This window comes from Schistocerca piceifrons, chromosome 5 (assembly GCF_021461385.2).
Source record: "Schistocerca piceifrons isolate TAMUIC-IGC-003096 chromosome 5, iqSchPice1.1, whole genome shotgun sequence".
NCBI classification, from domain to species: Eukaryota; Metazoa; Arthropoda; class Insecta; order Orthoptera; family Acrididae; genus Schistocerca; species Schistocerca piceifrons.
Genome location: NC_060142.1, coordinates 322,167,418 through 322,191,539, shown reverse-complemented (window position 1 = coordinate 322,191,539; position 24,122 = coordinate 322,167,418). Strand labels below are relative to the sequence as shown.

The 24,122-nt window shown below is 40.3% G+C and overlaps 1 protein-coding gene across 1 annotated transcript in view; it reads left to right on the top strand.

The window, feature by feature from the left end:
- The window catches only part of LOC124798233 (mediator of RNA polymerase II transcription subunit 18), a 53,230-nt gene extending 32,820 nt beyond the window's left edge, over positions 1–20,410 (top strand). The window contains exons 3-5 of the mRNA XM_047261548.1: positions 6,022–6,120; positions 6,197–6,363; positions 19,274–20,410. Of these exons, the coding sequence (XP_047117504.1) occupies positions 6,022–6,120; positions 6,197–6,363; positions 19,274–19,459 (452 nt within the window). The 3' untranslated portion in view covers positions 19,460–20,410. The remainder of the gene's footprint in view (positions 1–6,021; positions 6,121–6,196; positions 6,364–19,273) is intronic.
- The last annotated feature ends 3,712 nt before the right edge of the window (positions 20,411–24,122 follow it).

The following is a 24,122-nucleotide window of genomic DNA, read 5'->3' as shown; positions in this document are numbered from 1 at the left end:
ATGTTCTTCTTCCGTCTTTCCGGAGATCACAATATCGTCGAGATAGTTTGCTGCAGTAGGGACCGACGCACAAACAGTTTGTAGATATTGCTGAAACAATACAGGGGCGGATGCACACCCGAATGGCAGTCGTTAGAATCGATACAAACCAAGATGCGTGGTAACCACCAAAACGCGCTGGGATTCTTCGTCCACCGGTATTTGCAAGTATGCATCTGCTAGGTCCAACTTCGAAAAACATTTACCCAGGCACAGTTTGTCAAAAAGATCTTCGCGGCGGGGTAAAGGAAAAGTTGCAGTCACTAGTTGTGGATTCACTGTTGCCTTAAAGTCCACACAAAGTCTCAATTTTCCCGAAGGTTTTGGCAAAATTACTAAGGGTGATGCCCAGAGAGAAGCCTGCACACGTTCAATCACACCTTGTGATTCCAAATCGTGTGATGTTTTTGCGACCTCATCACGCAATGCGTGGGGAACATTGCGTACTCTGAAAAATTTCGGTTGCGCTTTTACTTTCAGTTCCAAATGTGCTGTATAGTTCTTAGCGCAACCGAGGCCCGGTGCAAAAATGTCTGCAAATTATTCACATAGGCGAGAAACACTGGCTGAAGGCACAGTCCGGTTCACTGATAGGACCTGATTTACTATAGACAAGTTAAACAACTGAAATAAATCGAAACCAAACGAGTTCACTGCAGCAGAAGAACGAAGTACGTAAAATGACACAAGTTTTGTTTGTCCTTTGTATGTTGCAAGAAGGCTGCACTGTCCTAACACAGCGAGCCTGTGACCTGAATATGCAGTTAGCTTAACATTTGCGGCACGCAATGGAGGTGTGCCCAGCTGTTTGTACGTGTCGTGATTGATCAGTGAAACTGCAGCTCCGGTATCGAGCTGGAATGGTATCACTTTGCCGTTAATGTCCAAGTCTACAAAAAGTGTATTGTCCTGTTGACGACAAGAGCAACTGTTTCGTGCAACGTGAACTGACACTGGTACAAAATCACTTGTGATATGACGGGATTTCCGGCGATGTCGACGCACACTATTTGTGGGATGAACACAGTCACTGGTAGAGAGAGTGGCACTGGGCGGAGTGGAATGAACTACATGAATTTCCATGGGCGAAGGTTCACGAGCCTGAGTATTCTTGGTTCGATTCCGGCGCGAAGCAAAGGGCCGGGAATGGTTATGTGTGTCTGATCTGAGCTTTTTCTGGCAAACACTTTGAACATGTCCTTTTTTATTACAGAAAAAGCAAATAGCCTGGCGTGATGGGCAGTTCTCACGCGAATGTCTAGTAGCACACCGCGGGCATGATTTTAGCACTGCATTTGCTTGTCTGCGCGGCACACGTGGCTGAGAGCCAGGCGGCCATTGTGCGGCCGGGCGCGAGGGCTGTTTACTGTTCCGTGCAGCGCGCCCGGCGGGCCGGTTAATGTGACACACCGCTGGTGAAGTTTCAAATGATTCCTGAGCAAAGTCATGTGTGTCCTGCCGATCCAATATGTCCATCACTTTTTGAAGGGAGGGATTGACTAGTTTCAAAATCTGTTCCCTTATACGAACATCAGAAACGTTCTGTGCAATTGCATCACACACCATAGTATCTGAATAAGGGAGTCCACATTGACACTCAAAAGCACAATCCCTAGTAAGGCCTTGCAAGGTTGCAACCCACTCCCGATTAGTCTGACCGGCCGTACGCTTTGTACGAAAGAAGATATACCGTTTCGCAACTACATTGACTGATTCTTTGAAATATGCATCTAATGCAGACAAAATTTCGTCGTAGGACAGAGTTGCTACGTTGCGTCGGGGAAATAATTTCACTATCACACGGTACGTCTGGATGCCTACGGATGCTAACAAAAAAGGCTGCCGCTCGTTACCTTGAATTCTGTAGGCGGCGAGATGGAATCCAAATTGGCGTGACCACTCCATCCAGCTTTCCAGTGCAGCATCAAAAGGACGAAAAGTTGGTGCAACAGCATGTTGTGGCTGCGGTAGCGGTGGAGCGGCGGCTGCCGCATCGTTTTGCATTGCACGTTGACCCTGGACGAGCTGTCCAAGGGCATCCAATAAAGGCCTGCGTCTGCTGATTCTGCAAGCGATAAAATTCGGTCAGTACATCTGGAGATTGTGGCGAAGCCATTACACAAGTAGATCAGGGCAATATAGTTACGAACGCAGAATTCTTGTCGCCAACTGTTGTGGACTGGCAAGACAGCCAATCCACTATGACAGGAAGCCGAAAGGCACGCGTTTAAGCTCACGCAGACTGGCGTGAGGTCTGGAAAATGACAAGGAATTGAGACTAGCAAAAAAGGTACGTAGCTTCTGGAATACTTAACTTTAATCCATAATTGGTGAACATCGGTCTGACTGTACATGCATCACAAGATAAATAGCAAATGATAATGGCGCCTTGCTAGGTCGTAGCAAATGACGTAGCTGAAAGCTATGCTCACTATCGTCTCGGCAAATGAGAGCGTAATTTGTCAGTGAACCATCGCTAGCAAAGTCGGCTGTACAACTGGGCGAGTGCTAGGAAATCTCTCTAGACCTGCTGTGTGGCAGCGCTCGGTCTGTAATCACTGATAGTGGCAACACGCGGGTCCGACGTATACCGTATTTACTCGAGTCTAAGCCGCACTCGAATCTAAGCCACACCTGAAAAATGAGACTCGAAATCAAGGAAAAAAAATTTCCCGAATCTAAGCTGCACCTGAAATTTGAGACTCGAAATTCAAGGGGAGAGAAAAGTTTTAGGCCACATCTCCGAATCGAAACAAAGTTGGTCCACTGTAATATGAGACAATTTAGGTCGAATGAATGACGATACAGCTACAGTAGTTTGGTTCGGGTCGTAAGCTTAGCAGTTAAGCCTTACCAGGTAGCCATTGCTATGCATCAGGCGCTCCGTCCGTATTTATACGGGTACCCTTCCTTTTTCACGTGCTTCATCTGGTTTGAATTGTTTGCTTATTTTTCTTTGATCTGATAAGCGCAGTTTTCTTTGTTATAGGTGTTTACGTCACTCTACGCTGAAAATGCATTACTGTACTGTGTCATGCATTGTTTGTCGTACTCTGATACTGTGTGTTTACGGCCTGTCGCCGATCGCGGCATGGCTTGCTTTTGTGCGCGCTACCGCCACTTCCAAATAAAAAAAAAAAAAAAAAGAGAGAGAGAGAGAGGGAGGAATCGTCTCACTAGCGAAACAATGGCAAGAGACTGCTACTTGTTGTTACTTACACTGCTGCTTTCTTTGATTATGATCAACAAGAACCAAATAATAGACTGCGTATGATAGAAGATGTTCTGAACTAGAGTTTAGCGAAAATTTTTCTCCGTTTGAAAATCTTTGCAGGCGCCTCTTTAGTACAAAACAATCTGCACAGAAATTAGAGTCATCTTAGATTTAAAAATCTAGTCAATTGCCTCGCTACATTTCTGACTGTATCACTGTTTAGCATAAGAATAATACGAATATAAACATGACATGATATGTATATTCTTCCGCGTTTGCTGTTGTCTCACTCTAGTTTTGTGGTTTATTACGCAGACATGATTTAAATGAGATAGCAGCAAACACGAAACAATACATGGCAAAATGTTTATATTCGTATTATTCTTATGGTGACGAGAATACTGCATGTGATTCACAATTTATAAAAGTTCCTATTAGCAACCATCTCTTCTCACAGATACGAAAAAATTCAGAACGTAGAGTTGGCCAGATTGACAAACATTCTAAACATTCTTGCCAGTCAGGTTTTCGTAGTACATTGAATTGCTGCTACATTCGAAGATGAACAATACGGAATTTGTATTTACTTCGTTGGATAATGTATAAAAATGCAGTGGTCGAAACTCGGCACGGAGAAAAAAAAGCTCGTCTTCCACCTTTTTTTTTTTTAATTTATTTACTGACGCAGAGGTTTTGGCGCCAGTATTTATCTTTGTGCCTACATGGCATGCCTGTGTAGCACTACATATTTTCGACGGCAGAACTAAGTTGTGGCGGCACCCACCGACATTTTTAAGAACTTCCGCTTGCTTTGCACTCGATTCTAAGCCGCAGGCGGTTTTTTGGATTGCAAAAACCGGAAAAAATAGTGCGGCTTATATTCGAGTAAACACGGTACTAACGGACCGCGGCCGATTTAAAGGCTACCACCTAGCAAGTGTGGTGTCTGGCGGTGACACCACACAGTGCTTATTAGGAATGCTATGCCTGTGAACTTCAGGGGCACTGGAATCTGTAACTTTGAATCCCACAATATTTTGGAGATATGTTGATGACACATTTGTTGTGTGGCCCCATGGTGAGGAGTAACCACCGGAATTTCTAAACCCTCTAAATTCCATCCACAGTAAAATTCAGTTTACAATTTAAATTGAAAAGCTTCCATTTTTGGATGTTTTATATTATTGTAATGATGATGGCACCTTGGGACTCACAGTTTATTGGAAGCCAACTTGTACGGATTCTTATTTACATGCAGATAACTGCCACCACCCTTACCAGGTAATGAGTGTTCTCAGAACTTTGGTTCACAAAGCACATATTGATGAGAGCAGTCTGCAGGATGAGTTTCTAATCTTAAAGGGAGTTCTTGAAGCAAATGGTTTTCTCCACAGTAGAGACAAGGCACTATGAAGAAAATCTAAGTTGGAAATAAGGAGTGGAAGATACAGAGAGACATTTAAATCCAAGGCTTTCATGTCATATGTGGGAAGTCTGTCAGAACAATAGGTGAGATCCCCACCAAGCTCAATGAAAAGTGATTTTTCACTCTTCACTGAAGACAACCATACTTTTGGGTTCCATCAAAGATGACTTGAAGGTCTGCAAGGCTAGGGTTTACAAGCTCCTCTGCAAGTGTGCCCCGTTTTACATTGGGCAGGTGATTTGTAAAGTCAATGAAATATGCATGGAACACAGTAGATACACCCAGCTCTTATGGCCCAATACATCAGTTGTGGGAGAGCACGGCATTGACACTGGTCACTATTTGCAGTATGAAAAAACCAACTGAAATTCATTTGGTGAATAATAATAATAATAATAATAATAATAATAATAATAATAATAGAAAAGATAGCAGTTTCAACCTGGACAAATCATTGAATCTGCTGCTTCCTTTAGTAAACTCACAAAGATGTTACTACAGTGCAGCTCACAATGATACACTGATATCCCAGCATGGGTAGACCACCTAGCCACGGGTTCAATGTATGCACCGTTTTTGCTACCTGCAAGCACTGTGGTGTGGTCCATTTTTTAAAAACACAGCGAAAATGCTGTAGCTTCAGTATGTCATCTCATTCTGAAGATAGCTGTAATGCATATGGCCAAGGAGGTAAAATAGGGTTTCTGCAGTTACATGCCTAAAATTTAATGGGCAAAAACACGTAGCCAAACTCATTTGAGGTATACTGAAATAACAATTACAAAAAAACATTTTATTTCCATTGTATGATGCAACCAGCATGCAGAAGAAAACATTGGCACAGTATCTAAAGTTGAGTGTGCTACACTTTGCAATTGTATTCCAAAATGTGAAGATGTTATGTTTTAATGGAACATGATATTGATACAATAACAGAACTGTTCATCATTAATATACAGGCCAAAAGTAGGGGCAACAGCAATACAGGCCAAAAGTAGTGGCAAGAGCAATAAGTATTCTTTTTCTTTCCCGAATAAATAGTGTCCAGAATGAGTCTACCACTCAACAGCAGTGAGTGCACCATTATTCAACTTCTTCATAGGTTTATGCTGTGTGTGGGGTTGGGACTTGAATGTGGAACTGTTCCTCTCACAGGCAATGTTGTTATTGACTGATGTATACAGTCAAAACCTGCCTTCACAACTTCAACAGCCTACATTCAATTTGCAGTCCATTACCATTTCAATCTCTTGGGGAGTTTTGAATGCATAGTAGGTTACCATTGTGAAAGTTTTATATAAAAGTATTGTGGCATTGAACTTCTAGTCATAAATTTTTGCAGGTGGAACAAGTGCTCAGCCATTACTATTGAGAGTTCGACGGGCCCTGGATTATCCTGATATGCCATTTCAATTACGTTACATTGGTCAACCTGAAATAGGTGAGCATGAGTTACAAATACTCTTGATGTTCTGTTGGAAAGAGTTTTGTTGTTGTATTTAATTTATAATTTACAGATAAATCAAGACCCACAATTGTGAGAAATAGCATAGATATAGGCACAAGCTCATCTGTGGTTGAATTTCTAACTGAACTGGGCTGCAGAATGGATTTTGAGTACATTGTGAGAGGCTATATGTTCCGGAAAGGTCGCATGAAAATCACTGTATCCAAAATATTTAAGGTTAGTACCATAAGTTTACTTATTTTATGTAAGCAACTGTTGTATTTGGCAGTGCCACATACTTGTGGAGGGTAATTATCATAGTGTCTGTACCAAACCATTTCGCACAAACATGCGTAAATAGCACACGAGCTTACAAGTACACTTTCCCTGATACAGTGCAGCACTAAAACAATTAATGCACACTGATGGAGGGAGGGAGCAAGATAATCTACCTCAGGCAAACCGTAAATAGCAGGTTCTTGACCGTATCGGTCACCATAGAAGTTTCTGAGTATTTGGATTGTGTAATTTAAGTTGTTGCTATCTTGTTTTAATGACTTGGTGCCCTGGTGCATTATTTTTTGTGGTTTTGTTTGGCTGAAATGGACAGAAAATAAAAATAGTGGTTCTAAGAGGATAACTGAAAGAAATCACAGCAACTGAGAAAACTTGAATATCACTGGAATACAAGCTGATCCAAAAGTTAAGAAAAAAGTGACTATTCAAAAGAAAAGAAAGCATTGCTTTAATAATATTTATGGGCAAGGATTGGATTTTTCTTAGTCATCATTTCTCTTTTGCTTGTAATGTGTGTTATTTTGACACAAGAGGGTGCAAATCATGCCCTATTGGTGCATTTTTCTTTCATTGTCAGTTATCCTTGGTGTTCTAATATTGAACTTAGCTCAACTGAATCTCCAAACAGTTGCTGTGTGATAGAATGCCACATCAACAGTTAATTTCAACAGCACATGGTCTGTGTCGTATTGCTATGTAGCCTTTTGTATCACCTACAAAAGGCAAAACTTTTAACATATAAAACAGAGCAGCACCAGTGTTATATCTCCCATCACTACAAAACAGGCAAAAGATCCAAATAAATACTGAAATACACTGGAGGAAATACAATAAAGGAAAAAAAAAAAAAAAAAAAAACTGCAACACTCAGAAGGAGTTGTGCGACATAAAATCTATATCAAGTCTCTTAAGACTTCACACCAGTCACATAAACAACAAAGACACCATTATCAACACCTGACTGAGTTTGAATGTGGTCATATAATAGGGTTACAAGAAGCTGGATGTTCCTTCTATGACCCTGCAGGAAGACTTGGCCGATATGTAGCCACTGTACATGATTGCTGCCATTGGTGGTTACGAGAATGTCCAATTGCCAGAAGACTGGGCTCCAGATGGCCATGTGGCACTACCTAGAGGGAAGGCAACAATGTTTGACTTACGGGTGTGTCACTGCATCTGCAGCAGTAATTTGAGCAGCAGTTGGCAAAACAGTGACACAATGAACTGTTACAAATCAGTTACTTCAAGGACAGCTCCAAGCCAGACACCCTGTAGTGTGCATTCCACTGACCCCAAAGCACTGCCATTTGTGACTTGTTTTAAGCAAGGACTCATTGGAGGGGAGGGTGAAGGTGTGTTGTGTTTTCTGATGAAAGCTGATTCTGCCTCTGTGCCAGTGATGGCCATGTGTTGGTGAGGAGTAGGCCAGTTGAGAGCCTGCAGCCAACCTGTCTGTGTTGTAGACACAGTGGACCTACACCTTTAGTTATGGTCTGGGGTGCGATTTCATATGACAGCAGGATCACACTCGTGGTTATCCCAGATACGTCAGTCTGGTGATTAAATTTGCTGTGCTGCCATTCATAAACAGCATTCCACGGGGTGTTTTCCAATAGGGTAACAGTCACCTACATAACATTGTTGGAACCCAATATGCTCTACAGTGTGTCGGCATGTTGTCTTGGCCTGCTTGATCACCAGATCTGTCTCCAGTCGACAACATATGGGACGTTATTGGACAGTAACTCCAGCATCATCCACAACAAGCATTAACCATTCCCGTATTGACCAACCACAACAGGCATGGAACTCCATCCCGCAAACTGACATCTGGAACCTGTATAACACAATGTATGTACATTGGTATGCTTACATTCAACATTCCGGCTGTTACTCCAGTTATTAATGTACCAGTATTTAACATTTGTAATAGCTTATCTTGTGCTTACATTAACCTGTGATCTTGCACCGTTAATCACCTGTTGTGTTATCTAGACAAATGTATTCCCAAAATTTCATTACTCTACATTAAATATTTTTGGGTGTTGCGACTTTTTTTTACATCAGTGTACATGTGCATCTTTGAATGTTTGATAAAGGTGAAGAAATAAGAAGTAAAAGGTACTTTTCTTAAAAGAAAAAGAATCATATGGCACTGTTAACTGAGACCTTTGGGACAGGTTCAGCCATCTAATTGGAAAACTTTTCTTTCTTTGCGCACATTGGCACCTTTCCCTAGAGTAGATGACTGATAAGTCCCTGTGGAATTTTAGTCTCATGTTGTTGTTGATGATGATGATGATGATGACGATGACGATGACGATGACGATAATGATAGAGAGGGGGAGGGGGGGGGGTAATAACTCTATGCCAACACACGTCCAACTCCTCTCAAATAGCATCAAGGGACCTGCCAATCTTGTCATTTTCGTCTGATGAACAGGTCACCACGTGCTCTCACTCCAGAAGACACTGCAGAGATGTTTGAAATTTAACATAGAACGCTGGTGCAACTTTGAGCACTGAGCTGCTTGTGAGTGAAACTTGTTTGGTTACAGAGGTGGGTGATGGAAAAGTCATAGGCTAATTAATGCATTACAAGTAGTTATGATAACATTTTCACACATATAAATTCATATCTGTTTGTATGGTATGTGATGAAGGAGTACAAACTATTCTGTGGGCACTGCAGCAGCTGTCAGGTTACTCTGTTTCAAACCCCACCATTTGAGCTGATTCCTAGTGTGCTTTGCAATCAATAATGAAAGTGTACCCATTAAACAAAACTAGTGATGAGGTACAGTGTTTAAGATTCTAGACCTTTATTGGGTAGGAACCAGTAATCCCCAGCCTGATTCTTTAAAGAATCAATTTCCCATGTATAAGACATCATCTCTCACAAAATATGTGCCATACAATATATAATTTTGCAGGTATGTTCAGTCGTATATATGGATACTGTCTGTAAAATGTGTTGCAAATAGAGTTAATAGTAAAGAAGTAATAAATTGGAATGTCTTGCCTGATGCTGCAGTTTTTCTGCATGAGCAACATAAATGTACTAAGTTATAAACTTTTTCCATTTCATTTTTTTGTCAGGCACATCAGGGAGAAAAAGTTTCCTAAAACTCTGAAATTATGTGTAAAGTTTGTTGGAAGTCGCAAGTGCTCTCATTCTCAAATACTGGATGAATATAGTCTGGGTAATTTACATGCCTAAAAACATATACACAGTTTCTAACTGTAATACGGAACTTATTGTCCTAAATCTTTGATGTAAGATTATAACTCTTAATGCCTAGATCATGACTGAATTTAAAAAAAATTATAATTCTGTCAGTAACTCCCAGATTAGCGGTTTAGTAATATCAGGGTTGCCACAGGTTCTGGGGATGAGGGAATTGCAAACACATCAGGGAAATAAAAAATTAAAAAAAAAAATAAAAACACTGGAAAAATCTTGTTTTTGTTTCAGTAAATGAAATGGTTTGTTTACTGAGATGAGATGTCATGCATCGTCATTGGTTGGGTGCAGCTTAGTATGTTTGCCGCTTCGCTACTCCCCTCATTACTATTGCATGTTTGTGTGCATTCGTTTTCTGACTAGAGCTATGGCTGAAAATTTAGTTGTGAGAGTATGATTGTCTTTTTTGAGTGGCTGTCTGCAGCTTGGGAATCATCTTTACAGTGGGTTCGTACCTGTCCTCATTATTATGGATTCTCAGAGTATTTTAACACGTTATCTGTTGCATGGATTGATCACCATCATCTGATTTCATCAACATGCTGTCTGTGACGTGAATAGCTGGCCACACAATTGGATTTCCATGATGGGCCAAAACTGCAGGCCATTTCTGGGGGTATCTGTAATGAATTGGGTCATCCAATCTGAAGCCCTTCGTTTTTCCACTCATGTGCAAGCCCTGTCCGTCAGATCTAATCTCTCCGAGCTGCCTGCAGGATGGGTCTGTCTGTGTGTGGGGTAATGCAGCGGATTTTCGTGGTTTATCCATGGACCCAGGACTGTGGTGCTCCTCAGCAGGCCAGAGGCCATGGGCGATGGATTTCAGGAATTGTGAGTGTCTCACCACAACTGCATTGTACAGTGTGGTGTTTTATAGACATTTTATTTGTTCAAGTACATTTTGACACTTCAAAAGTAGTTTATATGTTAGAAAGTAAGGGCAATAAGAAGAATAAAATTGTGTCAGTTGCTGGTGGTTTGTATGCTATGTACTCATATATTTCTCGAAAGAAAGATCATACAATACCTGTACAATAACAGATACAACACAATGGGTAATAACTGACAATAGAACCAACATTTTATTGGTGGTCGCCTACACGGTTGGTTTACACAGTTCTTCCGCTTTATACACTTCTTTCGAGAGGCTTACTTTTTTTTAGCTTATTTCTGAAATCAGTGAAGGTATTTTAAATCTGTCTGGCTATACCAAGGAAATGCATATTTTTGTCACCAAATGTGTTTTATTTTATTGAAATAAAATAACATCAGTGATCTTAATGAAACACACATGCCATTTGGCTTGTTTTTTCCATCTAAAAACAGTTCATTACTAAAGATGTTGATGTAGTACCTAAGATTTTTGCTCACATCAGTAAATGCCACCTGCTTGCAAGTTTTTCTAATGTGTTTCCCAGTTTGCATTATTGTTTCTTATACTGTAGCTGCAAAGACAGATTGTGAGCTTATGTCTTAACTTACTCTTGAGATCTCAAAATTTGTCAGGGAAAAATGCTAAAACTTGTCCGGAAATCAGGGAATTTCACTTGGGTAAACTTGTGGCAACCCTGAATATATGAGGGCGGTTTGAAAAGTAACCTCTGTTTGGCTGGAAATAAAGGACTTGTCTTAAAAGATAAAAAGTGTTACATACATATTGAAACTACGCCTTTTTGCTATTTTTCAAGAAAAGCCACCATTTAAATTTAAGCATCTGTCATAGCATTTCACTAATTTACAAATTCCTTTTTCATAAAATTCTAATGCTTTTGTGTGTAGCCAGTGTTCCAAAAGCACGACACTGAAAATCAACTTACTGTGATGTTTGTATTGAATGGCTCGCTTAAGTTTCTTCGAAATTTCACAGTAGACTTCTGAAGTGATAGTTGTTCCATGCGCCATAAATTCAACCAGGAAAGCTCCCTTAGCATCCCAAGAAACTGTAGCCATAATCTTCCTCGATGATAAAGTTTGATGAACTTTGTTCAGCTTGCATGGAGAATTGGCATGGCCCCCAGCTATCGACAGTGGTTTCATTTCTGTGTTTACTTGTGCCATCCTAATTTCGTCACCAATCTCAATCGTCTTCAAAAATCCTTCTCCTTCCCTGTTTTGTTTCGGTGTTTACATGTGCCGCCCAAGTTTCATCACCAATTTCAATCCTCTTCAAACATCCTTCCCCTTCCCCATCATAGTGTAGTGTAATGCAGAGCCCATTTGTTTGGTTTTGTGGGCCTCTTGAGCAATTTAGGTAATCACTGAACACTGAAACTTCAGTATCCTAAATTATTGGTGATGGCCTCATACACAACTGTACAAAAATTTCAGGGAATTGTTCATCAATCAGATATGATGATTCAATTTTCATAAACTGTTCATCAATTCTGTGAGCAAGATCATTAATCAGAACAGAAAGCTTACCACTCCTCTCTTCATCTTGTATGTTTATTAACCACTACCCATTGCAGCACAACTTCACTCATAAGGTTTGAACCATGTACAGTACACAGTTAGTGATGAATGTCTGCTGGTGAAATGTTTGGCCCTGAAAGAAATCTTATTACTACTCTACTCAAACTACACATTTTGAGAGACTTTTTATTACAGTGTTCATGTTTTGAGGTTGTAACAAAAATGTGCCAAAGAATGAGATTCATACTTTCACAGCTGGATGCTTACTGAATAAGAGAACTTGCAGATGTGACAATGGTGCCACTCTGTGCCAAATAGTGGTACCAGGCCAGAATGGCAGCTACTTTCCAAACCACCATCGTAGATGGGGTTCAGATCCCTGCTAGGCCCTGCAGATTGAGGCCTAACCTTTGTTCCTTTCAAGCATACAGAATTGTACAGAATACAGTACTTACAGATTCAAAGAAAGCTCTGGATAACAAATAACAGCACCAATTGCAAGTATATTTTCTGACATGAGGCTGGTTTCAGCCACCAAGCCCATTTTTAAATGGTTATGAGCCTAATGTCATTGAGGTACATGTTGTTGTTGTTGTGGTCTTCAGTCCTGAGACTGGTTTGATGCAGCTCTCCATGCTACTCTATCCTGTGCAAGCTTTTTCATCTCCCAGTACCTACTGCAACCTACATCCTTCTGAATCTGCTTAGTGTATTCATCTCTTGGTCTCCCTCTACGATTTTTACCATCCACGCTGCCCTCCAATACTAAATTGGTGATCCCTTGATGCCTCAGAACATGTCCTACCAACCGATCCCTTCTTCTGGTCAAGTTGTACCAAAAACTTCTCTTCTCCCCAATCCTATTCAATACTTCCTCATTAGTTACGTGATATACCCATCTAATCTTCAGCATTCTTCTGTAGCACCACATTTCGAAAGCTTCTATTCTCTTCTTGTCCAAACTGGTTATCGTCCATGTTTCACTTCCATACATGGCTACACTCCATACGAATACTTTCAGAAATGACTTCCTGACACTTAAATCAATACTGGATGTTAACAAATTTCTCTTCTTCAGAAACGCTTTCCTTGCCATTGCCAGCCTACATTTTATATCCTCTCTACTTCGACCATCATCAGTTATTTTGCTCCCCAAATAGCAAAACTCCTTTACTACTTTAAGCGCCTCATTTCCTAATCTAATTCCCTCAGCATCACCCGACTTAATTAGACTACATTCCATTATCCTTGTTTTGCTTTTGTTGATGTTCATCTTATATCCTCCTTTCAAGACACTGTCCATTCCATTCAACTGCTCTTCCAAGTCCTTTGCTGTCTCTGACAGAATTACAATGTCATCGGCGAACCTCAAAGTTTTTATTTCTTCTCCATGGATTTTAATACTTACTCCGAATTTTTCTTTTGTTTCCTTTACTGCTTGCTCAATATACAGATTGAATAGCATTGGGGAGAGGCTACAACCCTGTCTCACTCCCTTCCCAACCGCTGCTTCCCTTTCATGTCCCTCGACTCTTATAACTGCCATCTGGCTTCTGTACAAATTGTAAATAGCCTTTCGCTCCCTGTATTTTACCCCTGCCACCTTTAGAATTTGAAAGAGAGTATTCCAGTTAACATTGTCAAAAGCTTTCTCTAAGTCTACAAATGCTAGAAACGTAGGTTTGCCTTTCCTTAATCTTTCTTCTAAGATAAGTCGTAAGGTCAGTATTGCCTCACGTGTTCCAGTGTTTCTACGGAATCCAAACTGATCTTCCCCGAGGTTGGCTTCTACTAGTTTTTCCATTCGTCTGTAAAGAATTCGTGTTAGTATTTTGCAGCTGTGACCTATTAAGCTGATAGTTCGGTAATTTTCACATCTGTCAACACCTGCTTTCTTTGGGATTGGAATTATTATATTCTTCTTGAAGTCTGAGGGTATTTCGCCTGTTTCATACATCTTGCTCACCAGATGGTAGAGTTTTGTCAGGACTGGCTCTCCCACGGCCGTCAGTAGTTCCAATGGAATATTGTCTACTCCTGGGGCCTTGTTTCGACTCAGGTCTTTCAGTGCTCTGTCAAACTCTTCACGCAGTATCGTATCTCCCATTTCATCTTCATCTACATCCTCTTCCATTTCCATAATATTTTCCTCAAGTCCATCGCCCTTGTATAGACCCTCTATATACTCCTTCCACCTTTCTGCTTTCCCTTCTTTGCTTAGAACTGGGTTTCCATCTGAGCTCTTGATATTCATACAAGTCGTTCTCTTATCTCCAAAAGTCTCTTTAATTTTCCTGTAGGCGGTATCTATCTTACCCCTAGTGAGATAGGCCTCTACATCCTTACATTTGTCTTCTAGCCATCTCTGCTTAGCCATTTTGCACTTCCTGTCGATCTCATTTTTGAGACGTTTGAATTCCTTTTTGCCTGTTTCACTTACTGCATTTTTATATTTTCTCCTTTCATCAATTAAATTCAATATTTCTTCTGTTACCCAAGGATTTCTACTAGCCCTCGTCTTTTTACCTACTTGATCCTCTGCTGCCTTCACTACTTCATCCCTCAAAGCTACCCATTCTTCTTCTACTGTATTTCTTTCCCCCATTCCTGTCAATTGCTCCCTTATGCTCTCCCTGAATCTCTGTACAACCTCTGGTTCTTTTAGTTTATCCAGGTCCCATCTCCTTAAATTCCCACCTTTTTGCAGTTTCTTCAGTTTTAATCTACAGGTCATAACCAATAGATTGTGGTCAGAGTCCACATCTGCCCCTGGAAATGTCTTACAATTTAAAACCTGGTTCCTAAATCTCTGTCTTACCATTATATAATCTATCTGATACCTTTTAGTATCTCCAGGGTTCTTCCATGTATACAACCTTCTTTCATGATTCTTAAACCAAGTGTTAGTTATGATTATGTTGTGCTCTGTGCAAAATTCTACCAGGCGGCTTCCTCTTTCATTTCTGTCCCCCAATCCATATTCACCTACTGTGTTTCCTTCTCTCCCTTTTCCTACACTCGAATTCCAGTCACCCATGACTATTAAATTTTCGTCTCCCTTCACAATCTGAATAATTTCTTTTATTTCATCATACATTTCTTCAATTTCTTCATCATCTGCAGAGCTAGTTGGCATATAAACTTGTACTACTGTAGTAGGTGTGGGCTTCGTATCTATCTTGGCCACAATAATGCGTTCACTATGCTGTTTGTAGTAGCTTACCCGCATTCCTATTTTCCTATTCATTATTAAACCTACTCCTGCATTCCCCCTATTTGATTTTGTGTTTATAACCCTGTAGTCACCTGACCAGAAGTCTTGTTCCTCCTGCCACCGAACTTCACTAATTCCCACTATATCTAACTTCAACCTATCCATTTCCCTTTTTAAATTTTCTAACCTACCTGCCCGATTAAGGGATCTGACATTCCACGCTCCGATCCGTAGAACGCCAGTTTTCTTTCTCCTGATAACTACATCCTCTTGAGTAGTCCCCGCCCGGAGATCCGAATGGGGGACTATTTTACCTCCGGAATATTTTACCCAAGAGGACGCCATCATCATGTAATCATACAGTAAAGCTGCATGCCCTCGGGAAAAATTACGGCTGTAGTTTCCCCTTGCTTTCAGCCGTTTGCAGTACCAGCACAGCAAGGCCGTTTTGGTTATTGTTACAAGGCCAGATCAGTCAATCATCCAGACTGTTGCCCTTGCAACTACTGAAAAGGCTGCTGCCCCTCTTCAGGAACCACACGTTTGTCTGGCCTCTCAACAGATACCCCTCCGTTGTGGTTGCACCTACGGTACGGCTATCTGTATCGCTGAGGCACGCAAGCCTCCCCACCAACGGCAAGGTCCATGGTTCATGGGGGGGGTACATAGGCAGACTTATCAGCAACCACTTGAAAATGGTCTTAGTGGATAAATCTGGTTTTGGTGTGAGAAAATAAACTTGCCGCTAATGCTGTTAGTTGTTTCCAAGTAATTACTACAGTTTTGGGCCCCAAACCATTATGCCCAACATATGGGAGGGAATCAAAGAAAGCCCTTGTCATTCTACTGGGAGTCAGCACATGCTGGAATGAAAGAAAATGATTGGTAGCTTCATCATCAGAGAAGTCAGACATGTGCATGCCATGAAAATTGATGTTTCTCTGTCTCCAGTTGTCTGGCCATTGTTGTGTAATGTGAGATAAGAGGTGTGAGGAAGAATATGAAATTTTTGACAAGCTATGATTTGTTCTATTATTTCAGTTCCTATGAATGTGGCTGATAATGGTGGTCTGTGATATGTTCCATTCACCATCATTATGAAACAGGGAAAACTTGTTTGGTGATTTTAAAACTGGATTAAATGAACCTAGAAGCTTCAAGTATTTTTTTCTCTTTACTGTGGGTTTTGGGATTATTACAGGTGCAGGGAGTTCATTGACTGGTGATGAACTTCCAGTTGCAGTGATGCAGGAAAAATAGTTGTGAAGAAAATTATTGTAATGGTGATATCACTCAAGGACATCAAAGTGATGTTATGTACTGAATACTCAATGTCTGTCTTCAAGCCAGAACAGTTTCATCGTCAATGGTGCCTCACTCTTTGACAGTCAGATAATACAGTATGTCTGGAGAATGGTGTGAATAAATGCTGGGCAGGTTCCGTAAAGATACTGCTGCACATGTTTGTAAGATTGTCACTGGCGATAAAACAAAATCTCTCGATTGAATAGAGAATTTACAGGGCAGTGGACAATGTGGATCTTTCCTGATGAAAAGCTTCATAGCATTGCACCTGTACACACTGCTTTTGTGACTCACTCTGTTGTGGCACCAGTTATTTATTACATGTTCATAAGCACACAACAACTGAGTACAGGCCACTTTGCAGCGTTGTAACAGGAGCGTGGCGATATTCTACACAGTGGTGGAAACTAGTTTGTTCACCTGACCGAAGAAGAGTACTAGTCGATAGGCACTGAAAAGTAACTTTGCTCTAGCAATCTCACACACAGGCGAAGTCGACTTGCACAACAATAAGAAAAGTCTGCTTTGCCATCTGACAGAATCTGTAAATGCATTGCCATCTAGGGAAGCATTGGTTGGATCAGAACGTGGCTTCAGCTGACTTGCACAGAATGAGAGCGAGCTCACAGTCACTTGTGCTTAAATCTGCTTCCTAGCTAGTCTCACGTGACTGGTCAGCCAGAGATGCCGTGTTGCTTTGCTGGCAGCATCCTCACAAGATGTAGACATCTTCCATCAATTCATCCAACAGGATTATAAAAACTGTTAACTCATAGCTCATTTGCTGGATTCCTCAGGAGAGTTATGTGAGATCTTGTTTACAGTCTGGACCTTTCATCCATGTGAATACCAGTATTTTCTGTTATCTATACTGGTCCTCATTAAGCTTTTAATGCCAACATAATTCAACCTATACCTTTTGAAGAAAATTACTGGAAAACTATGCTAAAAACTTTAACATGAATTAAAAAAGTGTTTTGAATCTTTTGGCAAGTACTTTTTATGTTTGCTATTTGCATAGATCTACAATGATCATTTTAATAAATCCAGATACCTGACTATATAAAATGTCATTTCAGCATTCTGATAGTATTAATTAGGCTTTGCATAGGACATAAATTTTGGCATCTTTTATTGGTGGAGAACCCATTTGCATGTGATGCTTGAATGACAGTATCAAGTGTACCACGATTTAACAGGATGTGAGTGCAGTAGAGCAGCTGCAGAGTTAGAGACGTGCCCTCTTTTTTAGTTGCTTATGAAATGAATATGTAAAGGGTTTTAAAGTTCTCTGTGTAATCCACAACACTGTTCAAATTGTCTGCAAGTAGATTGTAATGTGAGTCAGAGTGTCTTTTTCAATTTTTTTGTTTCATTGACTATGCATGTATGTTATTATGTTACCCATTTGGTTATGTGATGATTATTTCTTTTAATATACACTCCTTTAAAAGCACTGGTTAATGTCTTCATTTATCATGCCATTTTTTGGCTTTCATTTTTGTTTATTTTAACTACAGTAGTTCCTAGACTCCAAAGATTCAAATCTTGTGCATCCTTTCCCAAATCATCACCAGCATAATTATTTATTGTATGAAGAATATTTGTGGTTTTTTTAATCCGTGGATTTTTTGTGCTATTAACTGATGAACTTTTACGTGTCCATAATAAATATCTTTAAAGAATTCCATTATTAAAACACTTAGTTTCAGCTTAAGCCAATGTTGCTCTTGTTTTAATTCTGCAATCCAGTCGTCACAGTGGCATCACCCGAATTCCCCTTCAGCCAAAAAATTCACCCATCTGCCAAAACATTAAAAGCCACAATTTTGGGCAAAAAAAGTATCCTCAGTGTTTTGGGACTGAAAAGGCATCATTTTGGTTGAATTTATGGCTCAGGGGGAGACCGTTAATGCACAATGATATTGTGAGATCCAAAAAAAATCTCAAAAGAAGTGTTCAAAACAAAAGGAGATTTATGCTGATGAGAAGAGAGAGTGCTTTTTGCATGAAAATGTGTGTCCCCACACAGCCTTAACCACCAAGGTACTCTTAGACTCATTTGATAGGAATGTTGTGAATGACCTATCCATTCCCCTGATATGGCACCTTTGTGCAGGCACACATGAGTCGAATTAAATTTTCAACCAATGAGCAGATGCAGAAAGAGATCCAGAAGTGGGGGAAGGAGCTGGCTGCAGAGTTCTTCAAGGAGGGCCTAAAGAAGCTTGTGCCATGCTGCACCACATGCACTATAGTCAAAAAGTGTATCAACAATATCCTGTAATGTTTTCAGATATGCTTTTTCTAAATTCTGAACATTCCTTGTATTCTTAAGTATTCAAGATTCATTACTTCAGTGAGTGATGGCTATCTCATATTTCAAGGAGGATATTTTTGTGTGTGTGAAATGGATGTTTTGATGATAGGATCTTTGGATATTACATTATCAGTGTCTGGTGGCATCTTTTTTGTTGAGAGTTATAGAATAAGAAATATATATCACGAATGACAAAATTTCTGATAAATTGTGATACTGAGTGTAACCACCTACCCCTGTGTATCAGAAAGACATATTACTTATATTTATTACATTTTGTCTCATTTACTTGTCACTTTCAGAAATCTTTGGAACATAAATGTAACAGTATGTTTTTCCTTCTTTACTTTAGGTTGGCCAAGGGAAGACGTTAGAAAGTGTAGAACCTATGTCACAATCATATCTTGTAGAGCTTAGTGTTTTGGCTCCTGCTGGACAAGAAGCCATTGCAGAAGATATGCGGAGTTTTGCTGAACAGTTACGGCCCCTTGTTCAGCTTGAGAAACTGGATTACAAAAGACTACAGCATTTACCATGAAGTGGTTTACTTTTGGTTACAGGGTTATCACAGTAAGATATGTTGATAAAATGATGTTAATTGACTGTCTAATTTGTCTCCTGAAAAATGGTGTGCCATAATATTTGTGATGATAATGTATCACTATACTTTTTTTTTGACTTAGTAGTCTTCAAGCTTGTGTGGAAGGTTTTTAACATGTGTGATGTCCTGCAAGTTCTCTTCTATCTTCCAAAATTCACTGAAGTTCTCTTGTGTACCTTGCAGGATTAGCACTACTGGAAGAAAGGATACTCTGAAATGATGACTTAGCATCAGCTTAGGGGATTATTTCCAAAATGACTTTTTTCACTCCCCAGCAAAATGTGTGCGACCTTTATATCCACATGCTTGCTCGGTGCTTAATTTCCAAACACTAAATTCATAGTTTTTTCAGGTCTGTAACCAGCCCTTGTTTTCCATGGTTCATTTTACTGTAATGCTTTGTTGTGTTTATCACAATTGGGTAATTTTTAAACTGATGATTCAGTTGAATTGTAGTGCTTTTGAAAGTTTACCTTACTGCGTGTGTAGTGATAGGTTTCATCTGTATGTCCGGCTGGAAATTTCCATACATTTCTTTGGTAAAATGTAACTGCAGGTGATATTGTCATGTAGAAGAAGGTGTGATTAGATAGATGAAAGATGAACACTTAACTTCACCGAATGAAGGTTTATTCAGCATTGCACATACAACAGTGCGGAGCGAACTGCCTCTGATCAGAACACACAGTATATATACAGCTACAGAACATTCCAGTACAATGATTCTTGACATTTGTGAACACTTCTAGAATGCACTCAGGCTGAATATAGAAATTAAAATTGTACAGTCTAGGTGAGTTTTGAACTCACGTCCCTCCATACGACAGTTTAGTATCATAACTACTAAACCACGGTGCTACTCAGCTTCTTCTGCGACATTGCTCCCTCCTTAAGTGAACAGCATCTCGGTGTTACGTCCTCCTAGTCCGGGAACGAGTCATCAGTCCTGCATACTCCAATTCCTGATGACGATTCTCGCCCTGGCGGTGATCTTCTTAGAACTTTTTTCGCCGCTACGCTCTTTGTCACCTTTCCACTTGTTGCCTGTCACTGGAACTTCAAATTTAACCTGGGTTGCAGGATCCTTATAGGGCTTCATTTGAAGGACATGGACCGTATCTCTGATCTTTCGTTATCTTGTGTCGGGCGTGAAATCTTCAACTTCATAAGTAACATCAGTCAACTGTCTTACAACCTTATAAGGTCCAAAGTAGTGCCTGAGGAGCTTTCTGAGAGACCAACCTTCTGAAAAGGAGTGAAGATCCAGACGAGGTCACCACGCTGGTAGATAACAGGATGGTGGCTCGCATCATACCTTCAGTGATCATTTTCTTGAGCCTGCAGTGTGCGGAGTCGAGCTAACTGCTGAGCTTCCTCAGCTCTGGTTAACACATGGCCAAAGTAGTTGTCGTCCACGTCATCAGGATGTAACGGAAACACAGTGTCCATCATTGTAGTCACCTCACGCCCATGCACCAGGAAAAATGGCGTAAATCCTGGTGTGTCTTGTTTGGCAGAGTTGTAGGCAAACGTCACGAAAGGTAGCACCTCATCCCAGTTGCTCTGCTCAACATTGACGAACATTGATAGCATGTTGGCCAAGGTCTTATTAAGGCATTCATTAAGCTCATTAGTTTGCGGCTGGTAGGCAGTCATCATGTGATGAGTAATGTTGCAACGACAGTTTCTCTGTCACAAGATTTGATTGAAAAACTTTCCCTCGATCCATAATTAATGACCTTGGGGCATCGTGTTTTAATACAATGTCGTCCATGATGAATTTGGCTACCTCAGATGCTTCGGCTGTTCTCATGGCTTTTGTAATGGCATAGCGTGGCAGATAATAAGTGCAAACAATAATCTATCTATTGCCTTTAGCAGACATTGGAAATCATCTGAGGAGGTAAATTCCAACACACTGGAAAGGCGTTTCGGCTGGTGAAATTGGTATGAGTCGGCCAGGTGGTTTCTGAGGAACTGCCTTTCTCCTCGGGTGACCCATGGTTTTTTTTGACCTTTTCCCTTTTACATATCCTATATTTTGCTGTCCTGCTTTAATGATTCCTTCTTTCAGCATATTCCAGTACTCATTGGCATTATCAGGTGCTTCTTTGTCTCGTAATGTGATTAGAAAGTCCCGAGACAGCATTTCTGTAATTTGTTCTTTGTTGGACCTTATCTTCTCTAGATCCCATTTCTTCACCATTGTCGCCTTTTTCAGTTTTTTCATTCTTATTTCTATTTCTGCCATAAGTAAGTTGTGGTCACTATTAATATCTGCACCTGGTAATGTGTGCACCTTCTTGATTCCATTCCTGTATCTTTCTTCTACCAGTATAAAATCGATTTGGTTTCTATATTTATCCCCTGGTGATTTCCAAGTGTAGAGCCTCCTCTTATGGTTCTTGAACCATGTGTTTGCCACTATCAGCTGCCTTTCCCTGCAGAAGTCAATTAACCATTCACCTCTGTCATTTCTCTTTCCAATACCATGACTGCCTACTATGTTTCCCTCTTTCCCTTCTCCCACAATGGCGTTCCAGTCTCCCAATGGCGTTCCAGTCTCCCATTACTATTTTGCAGCATTTTTTATTTTCGTCCATTATTCTCTCTATTACATTGTATGTTTCCTCTACAATTTGGTCATCATGTTCTGAAGTTGGCATATACACCTGGACAATCAGTAAATCTTTTTGTGCTCCTTTCAGCCTTACACCAATAACCCGGTCATTTGCATAGTCTACATATTCCACACATTTAGCCAATTCCTTTGTCATAATCATTCCTACTCCATTAATTCCTTTTACTTCTCCTCCTGAGTAGTAGAATACATATTCATCTGACTGCAACTCTCCATGTCCATTCCATCTTACTTCAGCAACTCCTACGAGATCCATACGATTCTTTTCCATCTCTCTTTTAAGGTTTTCAAGTTTTCCTGCTTGTAGCAGAGTTCTGACATTCCAGGTACCAATTCTCGTTTTGATTTTTTGCCTCCTTTCAAGTTGTCCCCCCCCCGGAGATCCGAATGGGGGACTAATTTACCTCCGGACACTGATTTAACATGAGAGGAAGCCATTTTTTGTGCATAAAATGGAGACTGCATTATGCAGGGAAGATAATCTGCGGTGGTATTCCGTTGCCTTCCGCAGTTCTGGAGGCCGCCCCTAACATGGGATACAGACGCCTTTTGCAGCCGCCCGCTCCGGGTCAGACGCTGCATTTTTCACTACTGCTACTTAAAAATTCAAATGTGTGACAAAGTTTGCTGACAGAACTTGGCATAAAGATCTCCCTTATTTGTATTTTTTAGGTAGCTCTTATTGTTTGATCCTTCAAATGGAATGCTATGACCTCCATGTGATCTATTCCTTAGTAGTTAATTATCCATTAAGGCACAAATATATGAACATGACAATGAGAGGGGTCTTTATGCCAGGCCCTGTAAAAGTAATGGCATCTTACTTAATATTATTGTTGGGAATTTGATGGCACAGCTGTGGGGAGACCACAAATTTCAGGGTTTGCTAACTGCAAATCTGGCACACAGTTGCTGAGTGATTCAAGTACTTTTCATAATGTTTCACTATTGATACAGTTGTATGTGAGATTATAAACCTGTTTGAACAACACCTTCACTTCAAATTGCTGCAAAGAAATGGTTAAGGTATCGGTGTGATGCTCTATATGTGTCTCCTCAACTGTGTCCTCATTGCTACTGTCTTCATGTGGAATTACTGCACACACACTTCTGAAACCAAATCTGTACATCTCGTGAAGACAGATTAATGGGCTATTCCTGCAGCTTTCTGGTATTTTATCAAAACCCCACTCTGGATAGAAAATAAAGATTGCACAGAAATGCTTGCATGGGTATTTATATATCTCAAAATCTTCACATGCGCAGTTTGGCAGAGCAAAGCTTACAACATAATTAGTCTTTGAACATTGTACTCTCCATACAAAACATTGTCCAACTTCACATTCACTAATCTTGCAGTTAATTCAACTTTCCCCGGTGCATATCACTGCATGACATGTTTCACAAACTTGCTTTTTTTTTTTTTTTTTTTTTTTTTTTTTTTTTTTTTTTAATGAAAAAACAGTGGAACATGTCTGTTATGATTTGATGGCAGAATTCTACAGACAGTACTTTCTAATTAGGCTTGGAAGAAATTGATTTCTTATATCCCTAGTAGCCCCATTGAAGGTCCCATCTGTGTTCCATTTTAGGAAAAAAAAATGTTTACAATCTTGTTCATGGCGTCAACTCCACTTGTAATGTCAATGGTATCAAAATTGCCCTTGTCCTCATAAGCTTCCACTCACTTTTCGTTTCTCTGAGAAGCCTCACTATCTCTTCTGTATGATCTGTAAATGGTGATTCTCAAATTTCTTGCCACATGCCCAGAAATCTCTTCATGTCATTTGGTATTTATTCAGCCATCTTCCTCAAACCTGTTTGACTGAAAAGGCACAAGTAAACTTTTGTCTGAGGAAATGCTTGATCAGTTGCGTTTATCTCAGACTATAAGAAATCAGTAACACAGTAGGTGGGATTCCAATCCTTGAAAATGGCTAGTGCTTCATGAATGGATCT